Source organism: Folsomia candida, unplaced genomic scaffold (assembly GCF_002217175.1).
Source record: "Folsomia candida strain VU population unplaced genomic scaffold, ASM221717v1 Fcan01_Sc002, whole genome shotgun sequence".
NCBI lineage: Eukaryota > Metazoa > Arthropoda > Collembola > Entomobryomorpha > Isotomidae > Folsomia > Folsomia candida.
The window spans coordinates 13,157,560-13,183,395 of record NW_019091194.1 but is presented as its reverse complement, the minus strand read 5'-3'; the positions used below and the strand labels follow the sequence as shown (position 1 = coordinate 13,183,395).

At 36.5% G+C, this 25,836-nt stretch overlaps 1 protein-coding gene across 2 annotated transcripts; it reads left to right on the top strand.

Annotated features, from left to right (window-relative positions):
* The first annotated feature begins 944 nt into the window (after positions 1 to 944).
* On the top strand, positions 945 to 25,761 carry LOC110843468 (putative epidermal cell surface receptor). 2 transcript variants are annotated; one of them, XM_035848685.1, is made up of 25 exons: positions 945 to 2,229; positions 14,677 to 14,901; positions 16,257 to 17,000; positions 18,072 to 18,376; positions 18,457 to 18,502; positions 18,577 to 18,678; positions 19,331 to 19,510; positions 19,870 to 20,066; positions 20,426 to 20,691; positions 20,965 to 21,047; positions 21,180 to 21,958; positions 22,023 to 22,105; positions 22,286 to 22,479; positions 22,687 to 23,286; positions 23,514 to 23,582; positions 23,672 to 23,798; positions 23,881 to 24,010; positions 24,082 to 24,148; positions 24,217 to 24,380; positions 24,459 to 24,531; positions 24,620 to 24,938; positions 25,024 to 25,059; positions 25,266 to 25,336; positions 25,400 to 25,605; positions 25,710 to 25,761. In XM_035848685.1, the coding sequence occupies exons 1-25, from the start codon at positions 1,803 to 1,805 to the stop codon at positions 25,755 to 25,757; spliced, it is 5,541 nt and encodes a 1,846-aa protein (XP_035704578.1). In that variant the 5' UTR covers positions 945 to 1,802; the 3' UTR covers positions 25,758 to 25,761. The 2 variants fall into 2 exon arrangements, with proteins under 2 accessions (XP_035704578.1, XP_021945125.2); XM_022089433.2 differs by lacking the exon at positions 22,687 to 23,286.
* The last annotated feature ends 75 nt before the right edge of the window (positions 25,762 to 25,836 follow it).

Sequence of the window (25,836 nt, the reverse complement as noted above, 5' to 3'; positions counted from 1 at the left end):
AGTACATGAACTTACCATTGATTCATAAACCCAGCAAATGAAGAAGAACCTCATGAATAAAAAAATACTTTGCGCGTATGCAGCTGGACAGCAACAACAACAATGCAAATCAAAACCTCAGGTGCGATGCTGGGCAGGCCCCGCAGGATGCGTGTTACATAATCAAATTAAAAAATCCTGTATGCATAACACATTTAATCATATTTCAGTTCATCCATCTTTTTGCCGGAAGAAGAATAATCTAGAAAGCTGTTAAATGTATTAACGCTTAAACTTTCCTCAATCCATAAAATTACATTCATTTCCAGACTTTGGACAAGGTCTGTCTTGCAAAATCAAATCCTACGTCTGTGCAAGAATCTTTGGCTGTATGCAAATTATTTTCATCCTCTGTTTAGTGAACCGTAGATGATTCGGACCATAAAACTAAATGCAGTGGTATAATAACCCCACGGACGGATGACTCTTGTTGATGAAATTAACTTGCTCCAAGCGTTGTTATATAGAAGGCGATACGATGATGCGGGAAGGAACGTCTTCTTCTTCTTCTGCAAGAGCATCAGCGACATAAAAATTGAGCTTTGCTATAACAAATCCTGACGATTTCAGAGAGCAGAAGAAGGAATACCAAAGATATGATGCATTTCATTCCACTCCTTCGTCGTCGTACTCACTTACCCCTTCACTTCACTTACGTACTTGTTCTTGTGTCAGGCTTGTGGGCTGCGTTGATGCTGCTGCTTCAACGTGATAAAACAGGTAGGTGCAGGCAGGTATACAAGACTTGATTGTGTTGTTGTGCTGTATCAAAGGCACAGCTTTTTACCTATCCCATACCTGGTCGTATGAGAACTGAGTAGGAATACAAATCTTCATGCAATGAACGATGAACTTTTCGACCACAACCAACAAGGAACGAAGAAAGAGACAAGTTTGAATACTTGAGCTCAGTCGTGTTCTGCCACAATCCCAAGAAACTTGGTCCCCTCTTAACGAGAGATTACGACGTTTTTTGTTATTTATAGCGGTCATTTCATCTCATCGTCATAAGTGTGGAATGTAGCTGGAAGAGGGATAATTGCCTACCTGCTGGATATATGGACATACATACGCAGATATACTGCACATGGTGGTGACTTTACAGTGGTGGCAGTAAAATAGGATACATACACTTGAGCAGTTGTTTGTGAAGAAGGGACTTATGGAGGAAAGTCTTCTATCTGCGGATTAGATTATTACACGAATATTACGTGCGCCTACCTGAGTCTGAGACAACCCTTCTCGGCTTTTTGTGTCTCAAGTGCTGTATGCATAGCGCTATTCCACGCATGTATCTGCCCATTGTGCTTTTGTGTGGGTAGCATGTAGTTAATATTCGTATAAGGATCCATGCCATGTCTTGAACCGACGAGTTAAGAATACCCTCCGTCTCTGGAGTCCTTAATAATGTAATATTACGACTCGACTCACCTGTTGCAGTAGGATCACAGCATAAAGAAATACCGGCTATTGTATGTGTGCACAAGAAAAGAGGGCACGGATGCTGATACACTCTCTCTATTTCTACTTCTTCTACGGTTTCACTTAATGGCTACTTAAGAAAATAAATACAGTATTTATTCTGGACTCGGCTGGACAAGTGAAAGTTTGTGTCCTCGAGGCTAACCAAACAATTGCACCATAATCGCCTGCTCGACTAGGTGCGAAGACCATGAACGAGTAATAGAAAATATTTGGAATATTGGGAGAAGATAATTGTGACAATTCTAGCGACTATTAATTGCAATCCACAATTTAAAATCATGGATATGGGTAGAATTTCTAGGGTCTCAGACTCCCCTGTACGAAAGAGACTGATTTCGAAATTTAGTGGGACAAGAAAGTCCCACAATTCAATCTTCAGTTATACTAACATTGGTGTTTTAATTTGTGTATATATAATTTGTGCGGGTGACCTGTGTCATTCTGTGGTGGGTCAAGAAGCCACTTTGACAAGCGACACTAGTGACCATTTTAATAAGTCCACCGCATGTGTTTGTGGTGTCGATCGAGTGCCATGCGCGAAAAGTCTCACCTCTTCGGATTGTCCAAATGGACGTGTTATATCCAGGAGAGATTGTCCTTGTTGCTTCGTATGTGCCAAACAGCTCACGGATGAATGTAACAATGAGGAACTGCTCTGTGATGCGGATTATGGCCTAGAATGTGGGTCAGATAAGCATTGCAAAGGTAAATTTTTCTCAGAAAATCCCCTTACAAATTATTAGCAATATTATTAGAATTGAGTTTTAAGGATCGTTAGGAATTTATAACCGACTCGTTGTGTGTAGAAATTATGCTACGGAAGTATTTGTTTCGAAATATTTTCTCACAATATAATGCACACGTCAAATACTTGCTATGTGTATTTTAATCATCGTATATTGAGAAGAACATAATTGTTCTCATTCTTGTGGCACTATTTAAATTGGTGTATTTATTTATGTATAAAGCATGACTCGTGCTGAATGCATGTTTCCTATAATAGCATCAAGTGATAATTATCCAAGTACTTGTTTATTGACAAAGCTTAACCTGCTGCAACATTTGTCTACAAATATTTATTCATTTTTTTATGCGACAACCAAGTTTCCTTTCTGTCGATTGATTGTTGTTGAGATGTTACTACGAGTACGAGTTCGTACGTTTGTATTTGGCTACTTGTTGTTGGTTTACTCTTCCTTTCTTTGTCAATAAGTAGCCTCCTTTTCTTCACCTGTTTTCGTTTCATACATCACTTTTTTTACAAGGATTTCTTCCCTTCTTAACCCGCTGCACCGAGGTTCATTTAATTATGATTTCCGTTCTCATGTCAACTCCAAGGGGCTCATTTTGACGCATCATTTACCTGCATGTACATATGTTATGTGTGGGTAATGGATGAACTAGTTTCATAGAAAATAAAAGCAAAAGTAATCTTCCCACTCAATCTTCCATTTTATACTTAAACCCATAAAACATCGCCCAGTAGCAAACAAAGCAAATCCACCACAAAAGCGTGAATACAAAGCTCTGATCAGGCTTCTGAGAAGAGTCATGGGAAAAGGGCCACAGAAGGTTCGCCAGGCTTGAGCATTGTTTAGTGGATATCTTGAGCAAAAGGGAAATTATATCATCCGGTTTATTTTAACTTGCAACATAAATGCGTAAATAAAATTAACCTTCCATGTCTGCGAAGCATCATTTGGTTATAAATAATACATACGCATAGCAATGGTGGAGGAATTATAATAAAATGCATCAATCAAGTCACTCGCCCATTTTAAGGCCTATGTATATTAATAGCTGAGTGGGAAACTGGGTTATATTTAATTAGCTTATGACTGACTTGACACCCAAGTTGAGGTCAGTGTGTGAAAAAATGTGAGAATAAAATACAGTATTCCATATTCAAAATTATCACAAAATGCTGCTGTTGTATTACTTACGGTGTAATAAATATGTAGTGTGATATCAAAATTTGGCCAAACCATTTACAACTTCAAGGGACTTTTACAAATCAGTGTAATAACAATAAATATGTAGCTAAATTACATATTTTCATGACTCACGTGAAAATTGAAAGTTCCTTTATACCCAAGGTTACGGCATGTCGTGTCGTTACAATTTGCTAAATACGTACGATAGCTCTAATTTGGTATCAATTTTGACTAAATCACACTAATGATGCGTTAATACATGCACTACTCCCAAAAGTGTGAGCATATGGCCTGGGTGGTCGTGGTCGATGATAATGACTCATTTATTCACTGTCACAGTGAGACGTCAGCAAAACGTAATAATACGGATCCTTAAGTGATCTGCTGGGAAATGGTGTCAATTGTGGATAAGTTTACCTATAACATTGCTTCATTTCATACAACATTCTCTCTGCAGCAGGCAAGGTAATCCCCAAAATCTCGCTCTCCCGTCTCTTCCAAGGTCTAGCTGCTTGTGATACAATGACGTGGCTGTGGTTGAATGCTTAATTAGTTGGTGAATGACCTAATCTGTCCAATACGTATGCGTGTATGGATGTTGAGACTATTTCTGCAATTTCTGCACTGATTTTTATCTCCCCGATGATATATGTACATATACATACGAGTTTGGTTACTCTGAATTACCCATTTCTCACCACTGCCACTATTAACTTCTTTCAATTGGATGAAATTGAAACTCATTTCAAGGCCAATTTATTGACAACAGCTTTTCCTACATTATACAATTTTACAAAAGAGGAGGTGGGCGAAATTCTTTGTTTATGGAATTGTCTTCTGACTACACAATCACAACAGTCTTAACTACTCTGTGATTCCATCAGGTATGTAGGATTGCATTGTAACCTAATGGCCTAAAAGTATAAAAGAGCACAAAGCAAACACGTACTTTCTACAAACCACAGATAACAATCCGTTGCTACAAAAACGCGTGAGCTCGTCTTCATCTTCTTTATTTAGCACGTTAATTGTTTGCCAAGAGAGCACGAAAGAAGATAAGTTGAGGCTAGAATAAAAATGCGGATGGAGCGTGGGTGGGTGTTGGTGGTTGGTGCGATGTGCTTCGTGAATTTAAATACGTCCAATGTTGTAGCTGATTTTTTTTGGGTCGACTGTATCTTTCTCATTTTTGAATCCCTGGTCTTTAAGGCAAGTGGCAGGGTGTTAATTAATGACTGTGCAAACCCGACAGAGCAGCACCATCAGACAACCTCTCGTCAATAGTGTCGTGTCAAGAACAAAATCTAATTTCATATTCAGAAGAAAATTAAAATGCTGCGAAGTGCTCCATTTCCAAATGACAATTATTAATTTTTAGGTCATCTCTACTGGCAAAAATAATTTTTGAAGGACTCAAACTCCTTGAAAGAGTTTCACTTTCATGCAATATTTTTAAATTACTCGTTATTTTAAATAGCATTTTTGTAATTTCCTCTCGATTATTTAATATTAGGAATATTCATGAGATTTAATCGTTGTAATTGGCAATTAGTGGGCGCATACTTAAAATATAATCGAGGTTTCGAGGATCATAATGCATAATACATAATATCCGTCAACTGTAATACAAAAGGATATCCGTGTTCAATGGCCCTTGTCTGTTTGGAGTTTGAGACGAGACATGAATGAATAGGGATTAGTAAGCAAGTACATATTCTGCGTACAAGCTTTTGTTCAGAATGATCTCAATCCCTTCATGCCAGGCTCAGGAGAATATAACGACTAATTTTTCAGCAATTATACATAAGGGAAGTGTACAAGAAAAGATTGCGGACTTCGAATTATTAGGCATTGGATCACTTCACTATAATTGTTATCATCTTTGAAATAAACGTACAATAATTGCATCGCTTCGCATCACGACTGCTGCTGGCTTAACGATAAGATTTGTTTATAATAATGAAGGTGAAGGAAACCACAATTAAATGGACTCATCATTTAATATGCAGGTGAATCCATATTTCATATGTCCTCGGAAAAATAGATTTAGCTATTTCCTATGCAGCTCATCTGTTATTTAGTTATTATAGATATCATTTCTCTCCGTCAAGTTCGGAACGATTCTTAAAAACCAATTATTACTAACAGTGTGTACATGGTAAATGAGGTTCGAATTTAATTAAACTACTATTTACCTATGTACTCTTCGACGTTGTCAGTAATTATACACGAAATTTACCTATAGCAAATAGAATGTAAGTTCGAGAACAAAGGAATACACATTAAAATTATGTAGTGTTCGTAATTTCCATCCAATAAGTAAACAAAGTTTTCCTGTCTAAACCCGTGGGCTAAACTTTGATCAGTGGTATCTCATTATCTCAAGTTAATCTCACTCAAACCAACTTTCATTAACCCAAGACTTGTCCTAATTCTGTTCATAATTAGTTTCTCATTTTCTTATAAAAATGTCATTATATGCAAAAGTGCATTTGCTCAAAAACTTGTGCATCATCATTGAATGACATAGTGCAAGTGCAAAATAATTAAATTGGACACAACATTCAATTAAACGTCAAGAGCAACTTACTCATTCACTATTAAATATAAAGACGATCTCTGCATATTCAGAAATAAGATTTAGAGCGTAACAACTTTTATTTAACACAGGAGAGAATTCTTCAAATAACGCATTTTCAAACACGCGTCTCTCTTTGCTGCTCACCATGTCTTGCATCTCAATAAATGGGGAAATCTTCTTACGATACCATTGATACCGCATACACACCAGTCAGCATAAAGCTTCCACCAATTAAGCAAGTTGTATTATTCTAATGCTGCTCATTTATAATTTTCTAATAAGCAGCTTATTGTCAAACTAGAGTTTAGATTATGGATTTAAATATGTACTTTGAAAATGTTGGGTGCCAGATCATTGAATTGGACATGGCTAGATTGATGCATGCAAAAATTGCTTGTCATTAAGTGGGGAACTTTATGTCTTACACCACTTTATGTCCGTCCGTCAGTCCGTCCGCAAGTGTTTTGAATCTCTCAGACACCCATTCAACAAAACATCGGGAAATAGATCCAAATTTGTTTTTTTAATGCTTTGACAAGGTCACCACAGGGTTAAAAAGGCAACAGCGAGTTTTGAAATTCATCATGTGGCATTCTCAACACGAAACAGGGCATATGAGGTACAAAGTTAAAGCTACTTCAGAGAGGTGTGGTTGGAGGGTATTTTATATTAGTGTTCAACGACGGACTAACATATTTGTTTCGCCACTTTTTTATATTCCGTTTTTACAAGGGTTTTATTTTAATGGAGTTTAAATCTTTGGTAAGTTGTAATTTCTTTCGCGGTTGATTTGTATGACCTCACAAGAAGCACTAATGTTTCTCATAGCTTCTGCTCGATTGTCGATGTAACATGTTTATTAAGCTTTATATGCGTACGAGTGTTCAGATCAACAACCGATTTTATAGCTGATCGTGACTGACCTTTTCATAACTTCTGTTGTTTCCCATGCACCGTACCACATTGAAAAAGTATTCACTTAATAAGCAATTATCCAATGATTCAAACTTTTTGAAACGGGAACCACCACGAATGACCTTTGTTGTAGTATAGCTTGCGCGAGTAACTCATTTTTGTAGCGGCAACCGCTTTTTTGCAGTTTGATTTGGTCATATTCCTGATGTACATACGTACAGATCGAAAACAACTTTTTTCATAATTTGCTACGTGATCGACTACATTATGGGAATTCGTGGCTAAATCACCGTAATGTTAATTTTGTAAAACATTGTACAAGAAAATTCTAGAAATTATATCTATCACTAACCCAAATTTCTGGGGACATGTAATGAGAAAATTTAACATATTGATCCGACTTGTTAAATATATGAATCTTATAAAAGTTGAACGAATCATGATTTGTTTTGAAATTGTGTATACTTTTTAATACTTTATTAAGCCTGGCATTTTTGTAGTATCCACATCAATATAATAAGCCGTGAAAGAAATGAGTAAAAAACATTGCCGTAGCATTCTGAAGAAAAAGCATCACTAATGTACCAACTACCATTAGATTCCGGATCACTGTTCCATCAGTTTGTATCTACAGTTGAGCATACTTTGTTGTTGTTGGCAATGCGTAACTACTGATTAACTGTAAAAGATTGTTGATGAACAAGTGTAGCAAAAAGTGCGCAGAAAACGTACAACGAAAGTGGTTCTTACCGAACTCATCCAAAACGACAAGTCATTTAATGTTGCGGTGGTTCAAAGTAAAACTCATCGGACTTTACTTTGAAAGCCAATTCAGTTGTGTGATACAGTTACCATTTATGAATCTAATGTTAATTTCATAGTGAGATGAAATACAAATTTATAGACAAGATCATAGTACAACAATTTTTTGCCAGTGAATTTTTACCATTACAAATAAAAAAATTCATGAGCAATACGTGTACCTCATATTAAATAAGAATATGAACGGCACTAGTGTTGTTATTTCATCCTATAAATAGAATATTTTGTTCAAACTAACTCTATTTAGTTGTTAATCGATTTGATTTAGAACACGAGGTAATCTCCTCTTTTAAAATTGCTCCTTATTTTTGACATAGACCACCATTTGAGTATTTCAAATGTGATGATCACAAAAGGGCAAACAAAAGCAAGATCGTTCCAGACTGATGAAATGAAAATCACAATAAAATATGTTTGATAACTTGAGCATGAATTTGTTTTTGTTCAATCACAAAAAAGACATGCCCCTCAATTGCAAGTGTCAATCTTATTTCTTATGACAGATGAGAAACGCAATAAATAATTGTTATTACTCAATACCGTCGACTAAACTGAGATACGGAAATATTAAAGGTTTGCAATTTCTTTTTCATCTCGTGAACGAGAGTACTTTTCCATTCACTTTGACTGCTATCGGTCTTCTGCCACTGTATGTATGCACAACACATACTTTTGATTTTTAACGATTTTGAGTCAAACTTGGCTGTTGTTAAATGCAATCAGTACCAGCCATTACCCGATTAGACACGCTTGCACAGTTGTAGAATCAGATTGACAATCAGGGAATTCAAAAACGAAAACGTGATGAAACTTTTCCGGTCAGGTATTTCAAACAATTCGTATTGACAATGGAGCACTAGTCCTTTAGCTTCAATGAAGTACCTATTTATCACTTTCTGTCTTACCAAGTAGACAAACAATTGTTGTGAAATTAGAAATTTTTTGAATAAAGTACGATTTACGAATATTTATTTGATAATCCCTGTGGCTATAATGGTGGACGGCGCCATAACGTCTAAAATTACAATAATAACACCTATTATTGAATTATTAATATGCATATTTTTACTTGAAACTATTTTGGAATAGTTTATTGTATCATTGAATCGGCTCTTGAAATGGCTCCTATTATGTTCATTTCTCATGTTGATTGATTATGAAATCTTTAATATGCAGATATTTACACATTTTGTATGTAGGTATGTAGTATTGTGTGGACATCATACATGCTTTTATTTAGGGTTTAATTACTGGGATTATGCCTTCGTCAAATTATAAATTTAGGGAATTCTTAGGACATTGAAGTTACTTAGATAGCTGCACACTTTATTGAAGTCTTGCTGTCATTCTGCCAAATATGAAAATTTTGTAAGGATTGCAAGTTTTTAAATTTAAAAGTAGCCATCCATATGTTTACATTTTGACGATTGCAAAATTTGCACAGCATTCAATGTACTTTCACATCCTTGCAAGTGATACGTGATTGCAACGTAATTAGAAACGTATCTGCCCATCCATTTAGATTGATCAGGTTGAGCAAGCATAAGGACTAATTATTTAACTACGACTTGTAAACAAATTATCCAGTAATTACAATTGTACACACATATTTATTTGCATAAATGTATGCAGACTTCACCCATCCACACTCTACTTGTAATTGCGGCTACCTTCTTGCACAGATGTGCACACAACTTGTGCACAACACATAATGAAGCACTCGTCTGATTTTTTATGAGATTTTAGAGTCAAATTTTTAACTGTAATTGAGTAGTTTGCATAAGTCTCAGTGTCTTCCTCATTAGGAGCAAATGTGCAGAATTTCTATTTTAAAAGTTGATTGCATTCCAATTCCTCTGCATTTTCACTTTCTTATTTGTACAATTTTATGCACGTCTCAGATTCACCTCCATTCTGCATTGTCAAGCAGCAAACCAATTTTTTTAGTAGTTCACAAAATAGTATCCATACGTCTTCTGTCTGTGTGCTCTCCTTCCTTGGTGAATGCAATTTAGAGCTGCATTAACAAGAATTATTGCAAACTTTTAGCTTTTTATTACAAAAAAATAATTACACGCATGCAAGTTTATGTGCAAATTGCACTACCTTTGTGCATCTTGTATGAGGAGATGAAGAGCTGGTGTGTTGCTATTTTTGACTTGTACAACTGCAGGATAAACAAGATTCTGGTGACCGGTTTTTGGATTACCTATGTAATTATGATAAAGATTTGCGATAACATTGGAGTCTGTTCGATAACATTGAAGTCAACGGTTTCAAACACAGGAATATTTAGCGTTAAAGTATCCCTTCGCTTGGAATGAGTTGTCGTCATCCTGCTTACTAATATTTGCTGATTCAAAGAACACTATTATGCCAGACCAGTTTCACTTTCCATTTCTTAAACAGGAATTTCCATTCACCTCGAATATTTTGGTGGTTGCCACTTATTTGCCACTATTGACTATGTAATGTCAGACAGCCGGCAGCCGTATTCATAGTGACCGTTGCAACTTTGCTGTTTGTTTAAACTATACCAACACCCTTTAATTCGTTAATAAATACATGATGAGGTGATATTTTTCTTAGAACACATATGCAATTTTTTTTATGTATTTTTTTGACCAAGAAGACATCGGAAAGAGGACTGATAAACGCTTCGCTACCCCAAAAAATTTGCAGCCTTTCCTTTCCAATTTTTTAGTGTATATTACCATGTACGTATACTTTTAATTCAATGTCGTGTTGATTACTTTTAGAGATTTATGAAAACTTATTGTTAGTGATGAGCACTTCACAAGATAGAATGCCCAATTTTGAGACACGCTAGAGCATGCAAATCTGGTTGACCTTGTAATTTAAAGATCTCTTGATCTCACCAGCCACGCAAGTATAATCAAAATATATTTTATAATACTCCCTATATACTCCCTATTAGGGAGTTTGCATGAATGTTTCCGTGGACCCTGAACGTGACGTAGAACCGTAGATTTTGAAACTACGTCGACGTTGCGTTGTGACAGTTTGCAAATTGACGTCCGTGTCGTAAACCGTAACGTAAAAATGCATCTTTTTTATACGTTGCACGGTTACGGAATTATAGTTTGCAATTCCACAAATAAATAAATACGTAATTATGTTTTCTATTCTTCCAATTTTTACTTTACAATTTTTAGTTGTGAATTATTTTAGAATTATCAACAAAAGTTTTTGTTTAAATTTCAAAACCCTTCCCAGCATTAACTTGACGGAGATAAGCAACCTGGGGGCGGTTGCACCAGACACTTTGCACCCCACACTTTTCATTTTTAAGCTTTTTTTAAAGATTGTATTTCACCAAATCCGAGTTGCATTTAGAAAATTAGTTAACTAATTAATTTCAACAATTTCAGTCCTTCTTCCACATCTTTCTAATTACTAATTAATGCCAATTATAAAATAGTTAACCAAAGTCCTTGGATTAGTTTATCTTAATTAATATTAATAAATTCATCTGCAAAATGCACCGATTTTACTCTCCGTTTTGTCCGTTTCGGATGCAAATATTGCAAATTTCATACTAGTTAAATTTTTGATCGATTGATACTTTGTTAGAAATCTGTAAGAATAGGTGCGTTAGGAGACCTCCATTGTTAGTCAATCTAACACTGAGGAGGTGTGAGGTGGTTATCGCCAATTTATCCAGGGGTTTTCCAAAATGCGAATGTTTACGCCAGTTACAGAATTTGAAAAAATCAGAATTTTTCAAAACGCTGCCACTTTTCGAATTTGAACAAACATAATTTTTGATAAGAAGTACTATAAAAATTCATTTTATAAAATTTTAAATATTTTCATGCTATTTCTAAGTTTTTTTTAAAACGCAAAACCGTTAATTTTTTGAAAATTATAAGTTTTTTAAATGGGTTTTTTATAATTTCAGACTAATTCTGAGCACAAACTGAGCACAATTTTTGAAATCGGGTTAAAATTCGAAAGTGACAGCGTTTTGACAAATTCTTATTTTCGCCAATTTTTTTAAATTCCGCTACGGGCGAAAACATGCGCATTCTAAAAAAACGCATAAATATGGGTCGGCATATTTCTGAGCGTGACAATTTAAAATTACTCCTGTCAAAATCGGAAATAAACACGTAACACCTCCTCATTGTAAGTAAATTCAAGCAATAAATAACTAATTATGCAAATAGTGAGGAGATAAAGTCAAATTATTATTCTTAATTGTGATAGTATTGCTCCTAACATATTAAAACATTCGAAAGAAAGCTGTTAAAATATTTGTTTAAGGTTAAGGAATTATTTTGTATATGTATTTACGCTATTATTTGAACCAATTTTGTAGAAATGGTTGAGTCCGTAGAACGTCCGTGAAAATTAGTTTTTCACGTTGATTTTTAAACGTAGCGACAGAGAAAACATCGTAAATACGTGAAAAATTACGGATGTCTTACTACGGGTCACGTTGCGTGTTTTTATGCAAACTGTCGCCCTCCGCAACGTGAAGACGTGAAAAATTTCCGTGAAAAGCTACGGAATCACGTTGCTACGTCACGGAAATTATTTACGGAAGTATACATGCAAACTCCCTAATGCTTACTTGGATACTAAATGCATACGTAGGATACAAATACCGTCCCGAAAATAAAAATGCGAAGAATCTGGTAAATCACATATTGCCGAGAAGTAAAACATTCCCTTAAGATCTAAAAACCACAGTGAAGCACAAAATACCAAGAATGTAAAAGCAAATCTTTGTCTCAAAAGTGTCGTTAATGTCACCACAATTGTTTTGATATTGCTAATGCTAAATAGAAGCTAAACACACAAGTTCTGACATGTACACTCCCTCGAATGGTCCGTCGTATTACACAATTTGATTTAGTACAATCGTTCAATGATATCGAATCAACGGAATCAACTCATAGTTTCTGGTTTCTTCCGCCTCTATTGTCTTTGAGGAACGCAATAAAAGAAAATGTTTGTATCTACCGCATCTGATTTGATCACAGTCCAATGACCTAATAGAAATGACTTTAAAGAATGGACGAGTACCTACACGCCAATGACAACGTTATTAAAGAATTTGCTGATCCAGATCCACCGCTAATCCCAAATAAACTCTAATAAACAGATACAAGACGGTACCGGTAAATCAACTCACAAGTACAACTTTCAAACGATTCTAAATACATTGATACAAGACGCTAAAGCATGATACGAAACTGTCAAATTAATATTATCGTCAGATTGTATGAAATTTTGACCATTACATGAACAGAATTCAGTATATTTACATTAAGAATACCGATTTTGTTGTCATGTAAATTATACGTGGTTGATTTCGAACACAAGTAACGTGGTCAGTTATGTTTGTTGTACCATTTTATTGCTAAATTAATCCCTTTGGGCCAATTCTGTTAAGCTCTGTTGGTTTTTCTCCAATGTATCATCTTTAAAAAAGTGCAACACGAATTTTGCTAACACGACAAGCTTGTAAAGTTATCACCAAATGCATCAAACTCTATATACAATTTTTTTGTCAACGTAACAAATACACAAACTCGACGAATCCTGCCATCCTTCAAATTCTATTTTGAAAGTGAAATGACTATATTCAAGTTAATGATAAACAAGGGACACGTACAATCCCATGAATACTTACATTCAGTTAATAAGTTTAATAAATCTCAAGTCATAGCTACATATTTAAAGAAAGTGAGACTGCTTGTTTGCATTTTCGAAATTTGAGAAGTTTAAGTTTTATCTGAGAAACAGTTTTCTTGTTTGTGAAAATTTTCTTGAGTTTGACCATTTGTTTCATCGATGGATGGGAACCGTGTCAAATTTTATCTCATTCTTATATGAAAAACAACGCCAAGTGTTCGTAAACTCCGTTAGTTTGCGACAATTTTCATGTATTTTAGAAATTAAGTTGTATTCCGCATCAGTAGGAGCTCAAACATACATATTCGAGAGAGTGGACGAAATTATTGCATTTTTATATGCATGCATCTATATTCTTTGATAACAAATTACAATTTACTGCAAGCAGCATTGAATACTTCGTTAATTTCTTTGTATATTTTTCCGACTAATTTCCAATCATTTCAAAACTGACCGGGACTCCTGGGGATACCTTGATATAATTTTCTATTCTTGGTCCCTTTTCACATTGGGAAGTTTGTCAGGCTAAAAACTAAGCTACAAATTCTTTATTAAGTACTATTGTGCATACTGGTAACAATATATAAGTACCAGGCAAGTAGTAGTAAAACCACACTTTCAGCAGCATCGGAGCTCAAATGGCCTGAAGGATTTTTATCAAATGAAATGTGTGAATTAATGCAGAACTAATTTAAAATTATAATTTGATGCATCATTTTCTATCCGTCGCAGAGAACACACTTGCGACGTAACTACTTGTTCCTTAGTAAAATAGCTTAATGTTGATGATAAAATCATTTGCATACCTAATTTTCAAATGAAGCATCTTCAGAGAATAAAGGTTGTCACCAACACCATACTAAGTCAACAATGAATGTGACACTCATTATTACAATGTCCTTTGTCTTCATTTCTTATCTAACAATGGGTGCGGAGGGTGATGTACCATTAAATAAATGGAGGGCTTGTATAGCGAAATATTTTTTCAGGGTTATTTATTTAGCCATTATTATATGCATACACATCTATGAGTACTTAATTGCATACAATTCAGATTTGGAATTTCGACAAATGCAGCTCAAAAAAATAAATACAAAAATAAACTAATTTTCATTTCAACGCGCAGCCAATAAATATTTAAGACTCAACTATGTAAATTTAAACTAAACAATTTTAAATGCATATCTGAATCCACTCTTGACGATAATAATTAACAATTTCATGAAATTTTTTCAGCAAAAACTCAATGCAGTGATGACACCAGCTGCCTAAATGACCAAATGTGCGTCGGAGGAGCTTGTGCGGATGCTTGTAAGGTGTTGCCCGATGTGTGCAAGGAAACAAACATGACGAACGGAATTTGTGTCGCGAGAAACCATCGAGCCCTTTGTACGTGTTCGCCTGGAACAACTTTGAATTCGGAAAAGGTGTGCAGTGCAGCGGAAGCAGAAGTAATTGAAGGTACGCATATTTAGACGTTTGCTCTGACCAAACAATACAATAAGCAACAAACCTGCCATGTCTACTAATTCCCAAAAAGACAGCACTTGAAAAGAATTAGTTTCGTCCTACTGATTTTCTTTAAACTTTAGTTTTACCATAAAATACAGTGTGTATCTGTATTAGTGTTTTCATAAAATGAATGCACTTGCAACTACATATAATTCCATGGATGGCAGGTTGCTATTATTACACTCGAATGAATTGGCAACGGTGGGAGACTTGGGTTTATTTTAACCGAAAACCGCAAAAGCAACTTGAATCAGGCTGACATAATCTTGAAACATGATGATAAGTACTTGTACTCATTGTTTCTTTCTGTTTGCGAGATGACAATATTGCATGATTTTTAAGTAGTACAGCGTAATAAAAATTCTGATTTCTTGTAAGTTTCCGTTACTCTGAGTTCACCTAGTTTGCTGGTGACAAGTTGTTGAAGCGTCGTTTATCTGAAACATAGTTGCTACCTCAAAAACTTTTGAATGGATTCATAAAATGCGAAATTTATATGTAAGATTAATCTAAAGGACCCAGCAAAAAGTCAGGTACCTTGATTTCCCGATACTTAGGCAGATGTGATTGTATTTATGTCATGATGTATTTACTATTAAAATCTGATTAGAATAATTTAGCGCTGGCATTCGATTTCACTTTTGAGCGTGCAGTACGTAGTGGTTGGTGGTATTGGATAATAAATATAAGTAAACATTTCAGCCTTAAATCAAATTTTTATGAATTGAAATTAACATCTTGAATTTAGAGAGTAGATCTCACTACGCCATTAACAACTACACGGCTAATATTAGCACAGCTTATACACAAGTGTCACAGTTATTGCAAACCTTCATCCATCATTTATTGTGGTTTGAATCGAAATCAAAATAGATTCTGCACCAGGCTTTGTAATATATTGAGTAACCTGAGTATTTTTTTTGATCAGCCACACCGCATGCAAGTTCACATTTTTAACGCGTCAACTTCCAACCATCAAGAAAGACACTTAATTATCAAAATTGTGTACGAAATTTTGTTAGTTTCTTCTGCATGTCTAACTCGATGTTGTAGATTTCTGGGGCCAAAGACGTTGGTATGCATTAAAAATTATAAAGATCGAGCAACAACCTACATATTTGTCAGATATGAAATGACAGAGGTACATACATATTCGTGCTACAATAACTGACAGCTAACAACAGAGGATATGAGGTTGATGCAATGGTCTAGTCTTTCGAATTAATAGAACATTATCTTTTTCTCTCAGACTCTAACTGATCAAAGGTAATTAATTTTTTGCTGTCAATTTGTATTTCCTTCAGGTAAAAAATGTGAGATTGAAACTCGCCAAATCAACTCTGGAGAAACCACATTCACTCACAAATGCCAAAAATCTTGCAAATGTGAAACATCCGGTGAACTTTCCTGTCAAGACTCTCCAACGACCCCAGTCTGCCAAAAGGATTTTATTCCCATGTCCAACATCACCGGAGAAATGAGCGATGCATGCAAAATCCTGATTGGAAACGACGCCCTATTTGATGGGTGTTGTGTTCCACAACAATGCCAAGTTATCAAACCCCAAGATCATACCCACCACTCCACTGTCGGCGACGATGTCAAAGGGGGCCGCGACTTTAAGCTGACAGAGTCGCACAACAATTTGGGTGAAGATGATAAGTCAAAATTAAAGATTGAGTCGACAAAGGATGGAGGAGATGGATCGAGCAGCAGCTCTTCGTCCGCTGCTTTTCTCAACAATGAGTTATTGAAAACGGAAACCAAAGAAGCGGACGGGCCAGGAAGCATGCAAGTCACGGTGCTGAAACGGAGCGACCATTCAGCCGTGATTAAGTTGCCCAAGAACGACAAGGAGGCAATTCTCTCGATCGCTTTGTCGAACGAACTTGCACAGAGGCCAGGAAGCGATGGGGTGTGGAAAGAACACAGGATTCCCCCCGGTCTTCCACAAATCACCCTCTCAACCCTCCTGCCCAACACTTCCTACACCCTCAAATACGCCGTGGACGCGAAGGAGTACCCGTCCGTCCAATTTATTACGGATGGTAAGCAACATACAAATCAAGTCCAAACTCAATTCTAGTAATTTCGTAGTCGTAGAAGTAATATTGTAGTAGTGACCAATCACTCTTGGTCCGAGCTCGATAAAGCGTGCAGCCTTCAGGCACTACAAATGTATATAGAAATTTGTATATACATAGAAAGTTCCTCTTCTTCTGCAGTTTTATTTATGCGAATGCGGTTTAGTCGAATGCGAGTGAATCGGTATTGTAAATGAATCCTTTACGGGGATCCTCTCTGGGGTGACTTCTTTAATGATGTCATTGTCAATGTTTTTGAATTAGCGTTGTGTGTATTTGCTCCAAAGATCCCGTTACACACATTTACTCGTAGATGTATTTACAATAAATATAGGTATGTATAAATACATATCGTCGTCTCTAGTCGTGGTGTATACCACTGCAAGGAATTAGTGCAATTAGTGTGAGTCACATTCAATGTAGTTTTAATGAAGTATTAGTTGTCGTTGTCGACCAAATGTGGACTGATAGGTAATTATATTTTAGTTGTGAGGAATTATAATTCAAAATGAAGGGTGGGACCTATGTATGTACCTCTTGATAAATCATATTGAGTTTTGTCCATATATGCCGATTATGTAATTACTTAGTCTTTAATCCAATTGTTAGGCGACTGAACACTTGCCTACGTTTAAATACGGCCTTTAAACAATTTAAGGGCAAACATTATACGTAATTGATATTATTCATGAACGTTCTCAGCTAAATGCCTACACGAAATGACCTAACTTGTGCAATACATCACATAGTTATTATTTCTACCTCGTTCTATATCGCCATTCTGTCATGTTTTTTATATTTTATGCAAAAGTGAAAGTAAGATATTTATAGTAAAATATATACTGTAATCAAAATCACGGCTCACAAATGACCTTTCAACCCCCACTGTATTTTTATTTACTTTGGCAATATATTAATTTCATTATAAATTACTCTACGACCTTGCACATGCTCTTAATATGTATTCACCAGAAATAAGTTATAAATTCGATCAACAAGTTTAATTTGATCATTTATAAAAATTATAAATTACAGCAAGTCCTCAAAATCCATCGTCATCAACGGAAAATACCTCAAATGAATCATCCGAATTATCAGCTGAAACGGAAATGGACGCTGCCCACCCCACTTCAAGTAGTTCCACTGAGCAGGAAGTGGCGGCCGCTCCAACAATCATCCCAGTATCAGCAGTGGGTGTAACTGAAATTGAGACAACAGTTCACCCCGTGTCTTCCGTTGGTTGTCTGTACAATGGAACGTCTTATGAACTTGGAGAAATTTTTCACATTGGGTGTGACGAACGTTGCGAATGTCTGAAAAATGGTGAAGTCAAATGCATGGTCAGTCAAGTAAATACATATGAGGAACCGAATGAGTGGGTTCAGTTGTTAATTTACATGTACGAAATTATCCTCAACAGGAACGGTGCAGTATCCCACTTTTCAAAAAAGGAGCTTTCTCTCACGGTATGTGACCTCTCTGGGCTTGAAATATTTAAAACAGAAAAGCTGATTTATAATTCTCGCGTAATTTTGCGCAGATAAAATGTGCTTCGAGGAACCATCCGGAGTTGATGATTGTTGTGTTCTAATCGCTTGTGCAAGAGCTCATCCACACGGTCGAACGGAGGAATCAGGACGTGGTGAGATATGTTTCTGATATGCAACACTTTTGAAATTTCTTAAAGCTTTGCACAATGCCATAAAATTCCAAAAGTTAGCCAATGCATATTTTAATTGATTATCAAAGATCACATTAACGAGAAAGGTTTGCATAAATGTGATCAAGCTATATGATTAAATAATAATGAAGGTGTTGACTTGTGACAACTGTGTAACTATAAACCTGTCGGCGAAACTAATTAAGAATCTGTCATCATTCAGCCATCATGCATCCATTAGCGAGTTTCTAAACCATAATTGTCAATGGATCGAGTCTGGGGTCGTTGTATGTGTGTATGCTCAGTGATTGCATAACACTTTTTTTCAAATACGACACCGCAGCCCGTGCGAATCGATTAGATCGAAATAAATTACCAAATTGTTTTAATATGCACTGAGCATTCACAACGACCAGGAACGCATTTGACGAAGCGTGACGAATCATTGTGACAAGACAACTTGATATGCGATTTAAATCATTTAGAAGCATATGCAAATTAATTGTAGTAGGAATATGTAAAACTTAAGCTTAGTTTAGTGAATGGCATTTCTTAAGTAATTATTGGCTAATCCATCTGCAATGCTAATTAATTAATACTTTAGCTAATAAGTAATGATGATGATTATCCGCAGAAATTGTGGCAATAATTCCGCAACCCTGCGACTCTGTTAAATGTGGACCTAACGCTCATTGTCTGGGCCCTGCGACCGGACTTCTCTCTGATGAAGAACAACAAACAAATCAAACTCTTTGTGTTTGTAATGAGGGACAAATTGGAGATCCATACGACGAAGTCCATGGGTGCCAGTCGGGTAAACCAATTTATGTCATTCACTTTGTTCGCTATTTCATCGTCATTTCTTCCATGGGGAACTTTAACGATTATTTTAATGTACTGCATACATACGTTCCTGCTGTCCGTAAAAATATGTATAAATGTAAGCCTGCAATTAAAGAATCATAAAATTTCTCCTCAAAATATTCAAAATGACGAATGGACTTGTTTTTGCAAATATGAGCTGTTTTGTAGTTTAAGTCATAAAGTGAGAAGAATTGGCATGCAATCATTATTCATTAGTCTGTCTACATAGCTCCTTATTCATGCATGGATAAGGAGCTAGTGAAAATTTCTTTGTTTCCTCCTTCAATGCGTCATTTTTTATAATTGCAGGCGTGACTCCCACAAGTGCAACTGAGGTTTCTTCTTCATCTACATCCACATCTCTTCCAACGACGCCAACGTCCACCTCAACCCAGAAGGTGGATGGTTGTGTATTCAAAAATAAGACATATACATATGGAGAAGAGCATTTTGACGATTGCAGCTACAAATGCAGATGTGAAACCTCGGGAGAATTTCTTTGTGTGGTGAGTACATAAATATCTAATGTCTCATCCATTACTTGCGCATATTGTTTTATGATTTGTGTACTTTTTCGAAGTGTAATAATGCTTCCACATTTAAGAATTTAATATTGTTTGAATCTAAATAAGAATTTAAAATATTGGAACCAAATTGTGACCAAAGACACTGCTTCAAAAAGTAGGAGGCTGTAGCTTAATAATATTATTCTGTAATTAAGTAAGCAAGTCGTGAATTTCTCTTGATATATGGATATGTAATAATAAGAAGAAAGAGCTCTAGGCAGGTCTCGTTTTCCAAGGAGGATGAGTAATGTGTTCTTGGAATAATAAAATGTGGAATTGACCATGTTTAATTTTTTCAGCCAAGGTGCAATTACCGGAGAGACGAGGAAAAGGAAATTCCGCTGGGATGCGAAATAAAAAAGGACCCCTCGGACTTGGAGTGTTGCGAAATGCTGGTGTGCCAGGGGGAACCCTTACAGTCTGGAAGTAGAAAAGATAGCCCCACTGTTCCAACAGATGGATGCCTCTACAAAAACACTACTTACGCCAAGGATGAGAAATTTTATGATGGATGTATCCAGCAGTGCATGTGTTTCAGCAATGGGGATGTTACCTGTCAGCCGAGGTATGTGTGTTACGATTTTGTTTTGAGATGAATCTTTATGCCTTGTGTAGCTCATTTTTTCTTATGGTTTCGTGTCTCGGAAACAATAAAATTCAGTCTGACTCGATTTTGTATTGTTGTCTTGATGAAAAGATGATGTTAAAAGTCAAGTCAAATAAGCTTGCAGAAAAATGGCTTCCATTTATTCTCTTGTACATCGCTAAAATGAGTCACAATATACGACTGACCAGATTCATGACTATATTTTGTGGTTAACATTTTGCTCATCCTCAGATGCCCACCAGCAGCAACTAACTCGAGTGGGGATGATTGCGTGACACTGCCAGATCCGAGTGACAAATGCTGCATGGTCACAGGTACTTTGATCATAGTTACTTAAATTTATAAAAAAATGTAATGCCAAGTACTATCAAAGTCATGCGGACTGACTGAAACTTTAATGGTACATAGTTTCTAAGTACATATATTTATCGTTCGTAACTTCACAGTATGTGGCAATTCAACCCTAAGCGATGTCATGAAAGATGCCACCACCACTGCAGCTACACTAATGGATTATTCCACTACAATTGTTCCAGCACAAGGCGAAGGTAGATCGTCAGTCTCAGAGGCCCCCACCGTCAGACCTTCGTATTCCCTTCGAATATCTCTCATTCATCCGTTGAATGAGTCCACCATCATGGTAGCTGTTCGAATAAGCGATGCGGAATTGAGTGTATTAGCCGATGAATCCATCACCATTCAGTACAGCACTGATACAAAGCTATGGAAAAATGTAACTTCTAAAGTCAAGGATGCCATTAAAACAGCTCGTTCAGAGATCACTCTACCAGTTTCCAACCTTGATCGAAACACAGAATACCATTTCAAGGCAAATATTGGAAATGTTGAGAGCAATATTGCGGCAGGATTTACGAAATTTGACGACTCATTGGGAAGTTTGGAAGATGGTGAATTTCTGAGTTCTGAATTTGGAGAAAGTCCAGAAGAGATGGACGCTACAACGGAAGATGACCCTGCTAGTATTACACCTGCTGAGAAGCTCCCTTGTATGCATAAAGATAAAAGCTATGCGTTTGGCGAAGAATTTTTTGATACATGCGAAGCCTACTGCACTTGTCAACGTGGAGGAAAAATGAAATGTGTCGAAATTGATTGTCCCGTGGATGGTTTGGATTTATTGGATGATTCGTGCGTTAAATGGGAACCAGATCCAAAGTTCAAGAAGGAACCTCCAAATTGTTGCTCTCAAATGCGTTGTGTGCAGGTACAAATGCAGTATTTCTTAGCTACAATTCTTACTCACGACCTAATTTTTTGTTATTTTGTAGCATTCCAGTTGCATGGTCGAAGGTGGGATCATGATTAGGAATTTTGACGAGATCCCGCAAAAGATAACCGGGTGTGATAAGCGGTGAGATCCACATTCCTTCGTTTTGCAGTAAATTAGTGTTTCTTAAATGGAAAACGGGTTCGAATGCTTTCATCCGTACCCCAACCATAACCACATTCGTCCCATTCATCCGTAAAGCTCTGAAAGAAACAGGATAAATAGAAACCAAGTTGTGATAATTCAAAACTGTTTCATTTTTAGGTGCTATTGCGAATTTGGTAACGTGACCTGTCAAAGCCTCTGCCCCGTCATGACCGACCAACCACCTGCGAATCTGCCTTGCCCAAAGCAATTTGCTGCTGTTATGACTATGCCCGAAAATGAGTGTTGTTACCAATGGTCCTGCAGAATGCCACAAATTCCTCAACATCACCTTCACAATTTGAGCGAATTAAGTAAGTACAAGTCTTTGTAATCTGATGCCTGCTTTTTTTAAGAGTGTAATCAAATTCTGCTGGATCAAATTGCACACTTGACTTAGCTTGACTTGAGCTACATACAGATATATGTATATTGAGTGCTTAAATCCCTACGTTTAATTTTAGTTGTAGTGAATTGTTTGTGCATGCTGTAGAACAGACTATCTTATTGATTATTTGTAGACGGATCCAAAAATGCATTGGTACCTTCGTCTGAAACGCTTAATAAGACAGCCGCTGTTCCACCCACCCCAATACGACACGACGCTAATGCTAACACCACACAACTTAATAACGGCCCTACAGCACCCAATTTCCCATTGCATCCACCACCAAACCTCCCTTCACAGCACGACCCCCACCAGCGTCCTTCCACTGCTGGCAACCAACCCACGCTTGTTCACCTGGACAAAATTAACCCACACCAGATCCAAGAGTTACTTCATCACTTGGCAACTCTCGGAGAGGATGGCGGGCTTCCATCGGACCAGATTCATGGGGGAGGAGTGGACCGTGAGCCACAGCCACCCCCACCGTCGTCCAACACTGGCACATTTGTTCAAGTTCAAACTGCTCACCAAGTGAGAGAGCTGGAGAAGGAATTGGGGGCCAAATTTGTGGAGCGAGCAGAGGACGGAAGTTATATTGTACTAATTCCAAATTCAGAACTTGGGGATGACGATGACCAAAACTACCCTGATCAGGTGGGGCAGTTCCCACCTCATGGTCAGGGACCTCCTCCGCATTTCTCACACGCACCTCCCTCCCGGTTCCCAGGTCAAGGTTCGTATTCAGCTTGCTATGTATAACAAGTATATGCACGTGATGTTTTGCCAATTTTCATTCTGCATTAATTCTGACAAGTACAGACACACATTTACATAAATACTTTTGCTTTGGACTCTTAAAAACTTGAAGCTCGCCAGTGTTTCTGCAGATGTACATCACATCATGAAAATGAAACGCAATTTGTACCTGTTAAGCAAAATTATCTTTGCACATATTCTCAGGTGGTCACCAATTTCCATTTGGCCTGAATCCATTCCAACAGGGACCACCACATGGAATGCATCGTGACCGTAAGTAAAGCTTAACCAATGCAAAATATAGAAATGGAAATGCACTGGATAATAAATAAATAAAATGAATAAATAAACCAATCATGTAGGAACAAAAGTAGCGAATATCGTTATTCATCCGTTGAACGAATCGACCCTACAAATCGACTTTACCGTTTCCCCAATACTTGTCGGCCTTCAAGGACATGTCGAAGTTCTTTACACAAGCGAATTTGAGTATGAACTTCAAACTTTCGGATTATTTAAATGCAGAAATATAATACTGAAACTATACTGATTTCATTTTGAAATTTTGTAGGCACAAATCAAATCCTGCTCAGTGGGAAAGGAAAGTCTTCCAACAAGCTGAGGATCTCATTGACAACACTCATCTGCAATTATTCCTAACTAACCTTAAACCGGACACAGAGTACCACGTGCAAATAAAAGTGAGAGTTTATTTGCAACTTTCTTTTGTCTACAAGTAGAATTTGTTTCTAAATTGTCAACTCTGTTGCAGGTGGTGGTTGTTCAGTCGGATATTGGATCAACCAGCGACATTATGATTGCACGGACCCCTCCCATACGTATGCATCAATCCTCCTGAATTACAACCTACTGAATTATCATGATGAAATGCTATTTATTTTTGCAGCCATTCCAACAACTACTCTCCCACCTGAAATTATTGTTGATCCTGAAGTACAATTGAGATCAACTGCGAGCAACTCCATTACTCTTCATTGGCGAAAATTTACCGATTTCGAAAAAAATCTTGTCGATGGAGTGCAAATCGCGTATAAAGCTAGCGATGACAAGGTATGAACTCATACATTTTTTTATCACAACACATAATTGTTGCTGGAATATCATATCACAATGTATTTAATGATTTAGGTTTATTCGACGACCCCCTTAATTCATCGTTCATTGAGTGAATTCGAGTTGGAAAATTTGCAACCAGACAAAGGCGAGTAGCAATTTTACATATTTATGTATTCACATTATCTACGTGTTCACGGAATTTTAATCTAACCAATATTTTTTTTTTAATTTAGAATACGAAGTTAAAATTTTATTTATTCCATTTGATTCTAATCAAACAACGGTTTTGAAATCTGAGAAACCCATCTTTGTACGCACCACAAAAACCGAAGATGAATATTCCTTCAACATTGCTATTTCGCATGCAAAAATCACTGAAACGTCTGTTGAGATAAATATTGAAGGAGTTCCGCATCCTGAGGATAAATTCATAAATATCTATCAAGTCATTTACATGAGCGACCAGAAGCAGGAACAAAAGGACTATTTTAAGGTCCCTAAACGAGAGACGAGCAAAAAAGCCACGCTTACTGATCTCAAACCCGCAACCAAGTATAATTAATACCAATGGATTATACACATTTATAATATCATCATCCAATTGTGAATCTTTACATGAATGTATTATTAATTTTAGCTACACATTATGGTTGGAAGCATTCTTATCCAATGGGTAAGTTTAGCCGGGGTCAATTAACCTTGCGTTTAAGTGGTCATCACTTATGGCTGAGTACAGTACATATATATGAAGTAATATCAAAGTGTCAATTTTAGTTCAAAATGTTAAAATGCCATGATAAACCACTTGACCTAGTTTTAATAACCAGATAATAGACTAATTGTATGTAAGTGCTGAAAGTGACACATGAAATATTACAGGAAAAAGAAGAGATCGAATGTGATTTCTATTCAGACAAAGGCTGGACAACTACCCAGGCCCGAAGAACAAGGTATCTAAATAAAGTAATTGACCAATATAAAAAAACAACGCCATCAATATTTGTGTGTTTCAGAAAACCATCCAGATAATTTGCAAACCTCCGACCAAGTAAATCAAGCAAGCAGCTACTATGGAGCATTGGTGGCCCTTGCGGTCGTTGCGGCTTTGTCAATTATTGGTGTAATTACGCTGCTCATGATTATCAAGAAACAAAATTATGCCAAAGCACCAATCAATGATCGAAAATCCGAGTCGTCCTATGACAATCCCAGCTTTAAGGTAAGTCCGACGTTTCCAAGATATTTATGATGGTGAATGATATAATATAACATTAGGTTTATAGTTAAGTATAACATGCAAATTTTATTATTTTCTTCCCATAGAGTTACGATGTAGAGTCAAATGGGCACATGAAACCATCAGAATTGTAACAAACCAACAACCACTACATTCAAGAATGAAAGTTATTAGTTTAGAAGTTATTATTAGTCTCGTTGATTTTGCATGCCT

Coding starts and splice junctions, on each gene's coding strand:
- LOC110843468 (XM_035848685.1), top strand. CDS start 1,803: ATGGATATGGGTAGAATTTCTAGGGTCTCAGACTCCCCTGTACGAAAG. Junction 18,503..18,576: donor AAAAGGAGCTTTCTCTCACG/GTATGTGACCTC, acceptor AATTTTGCGCAG/ATAAAATGTGCTTCGAGGAA. Junction 25,060..25,265: donor GAAGCATTCTTATCCAATGG/GTAAGTTTAGCC, acceptor GAAATATTACAG/GAAAAAGAAGAGATCGAATG.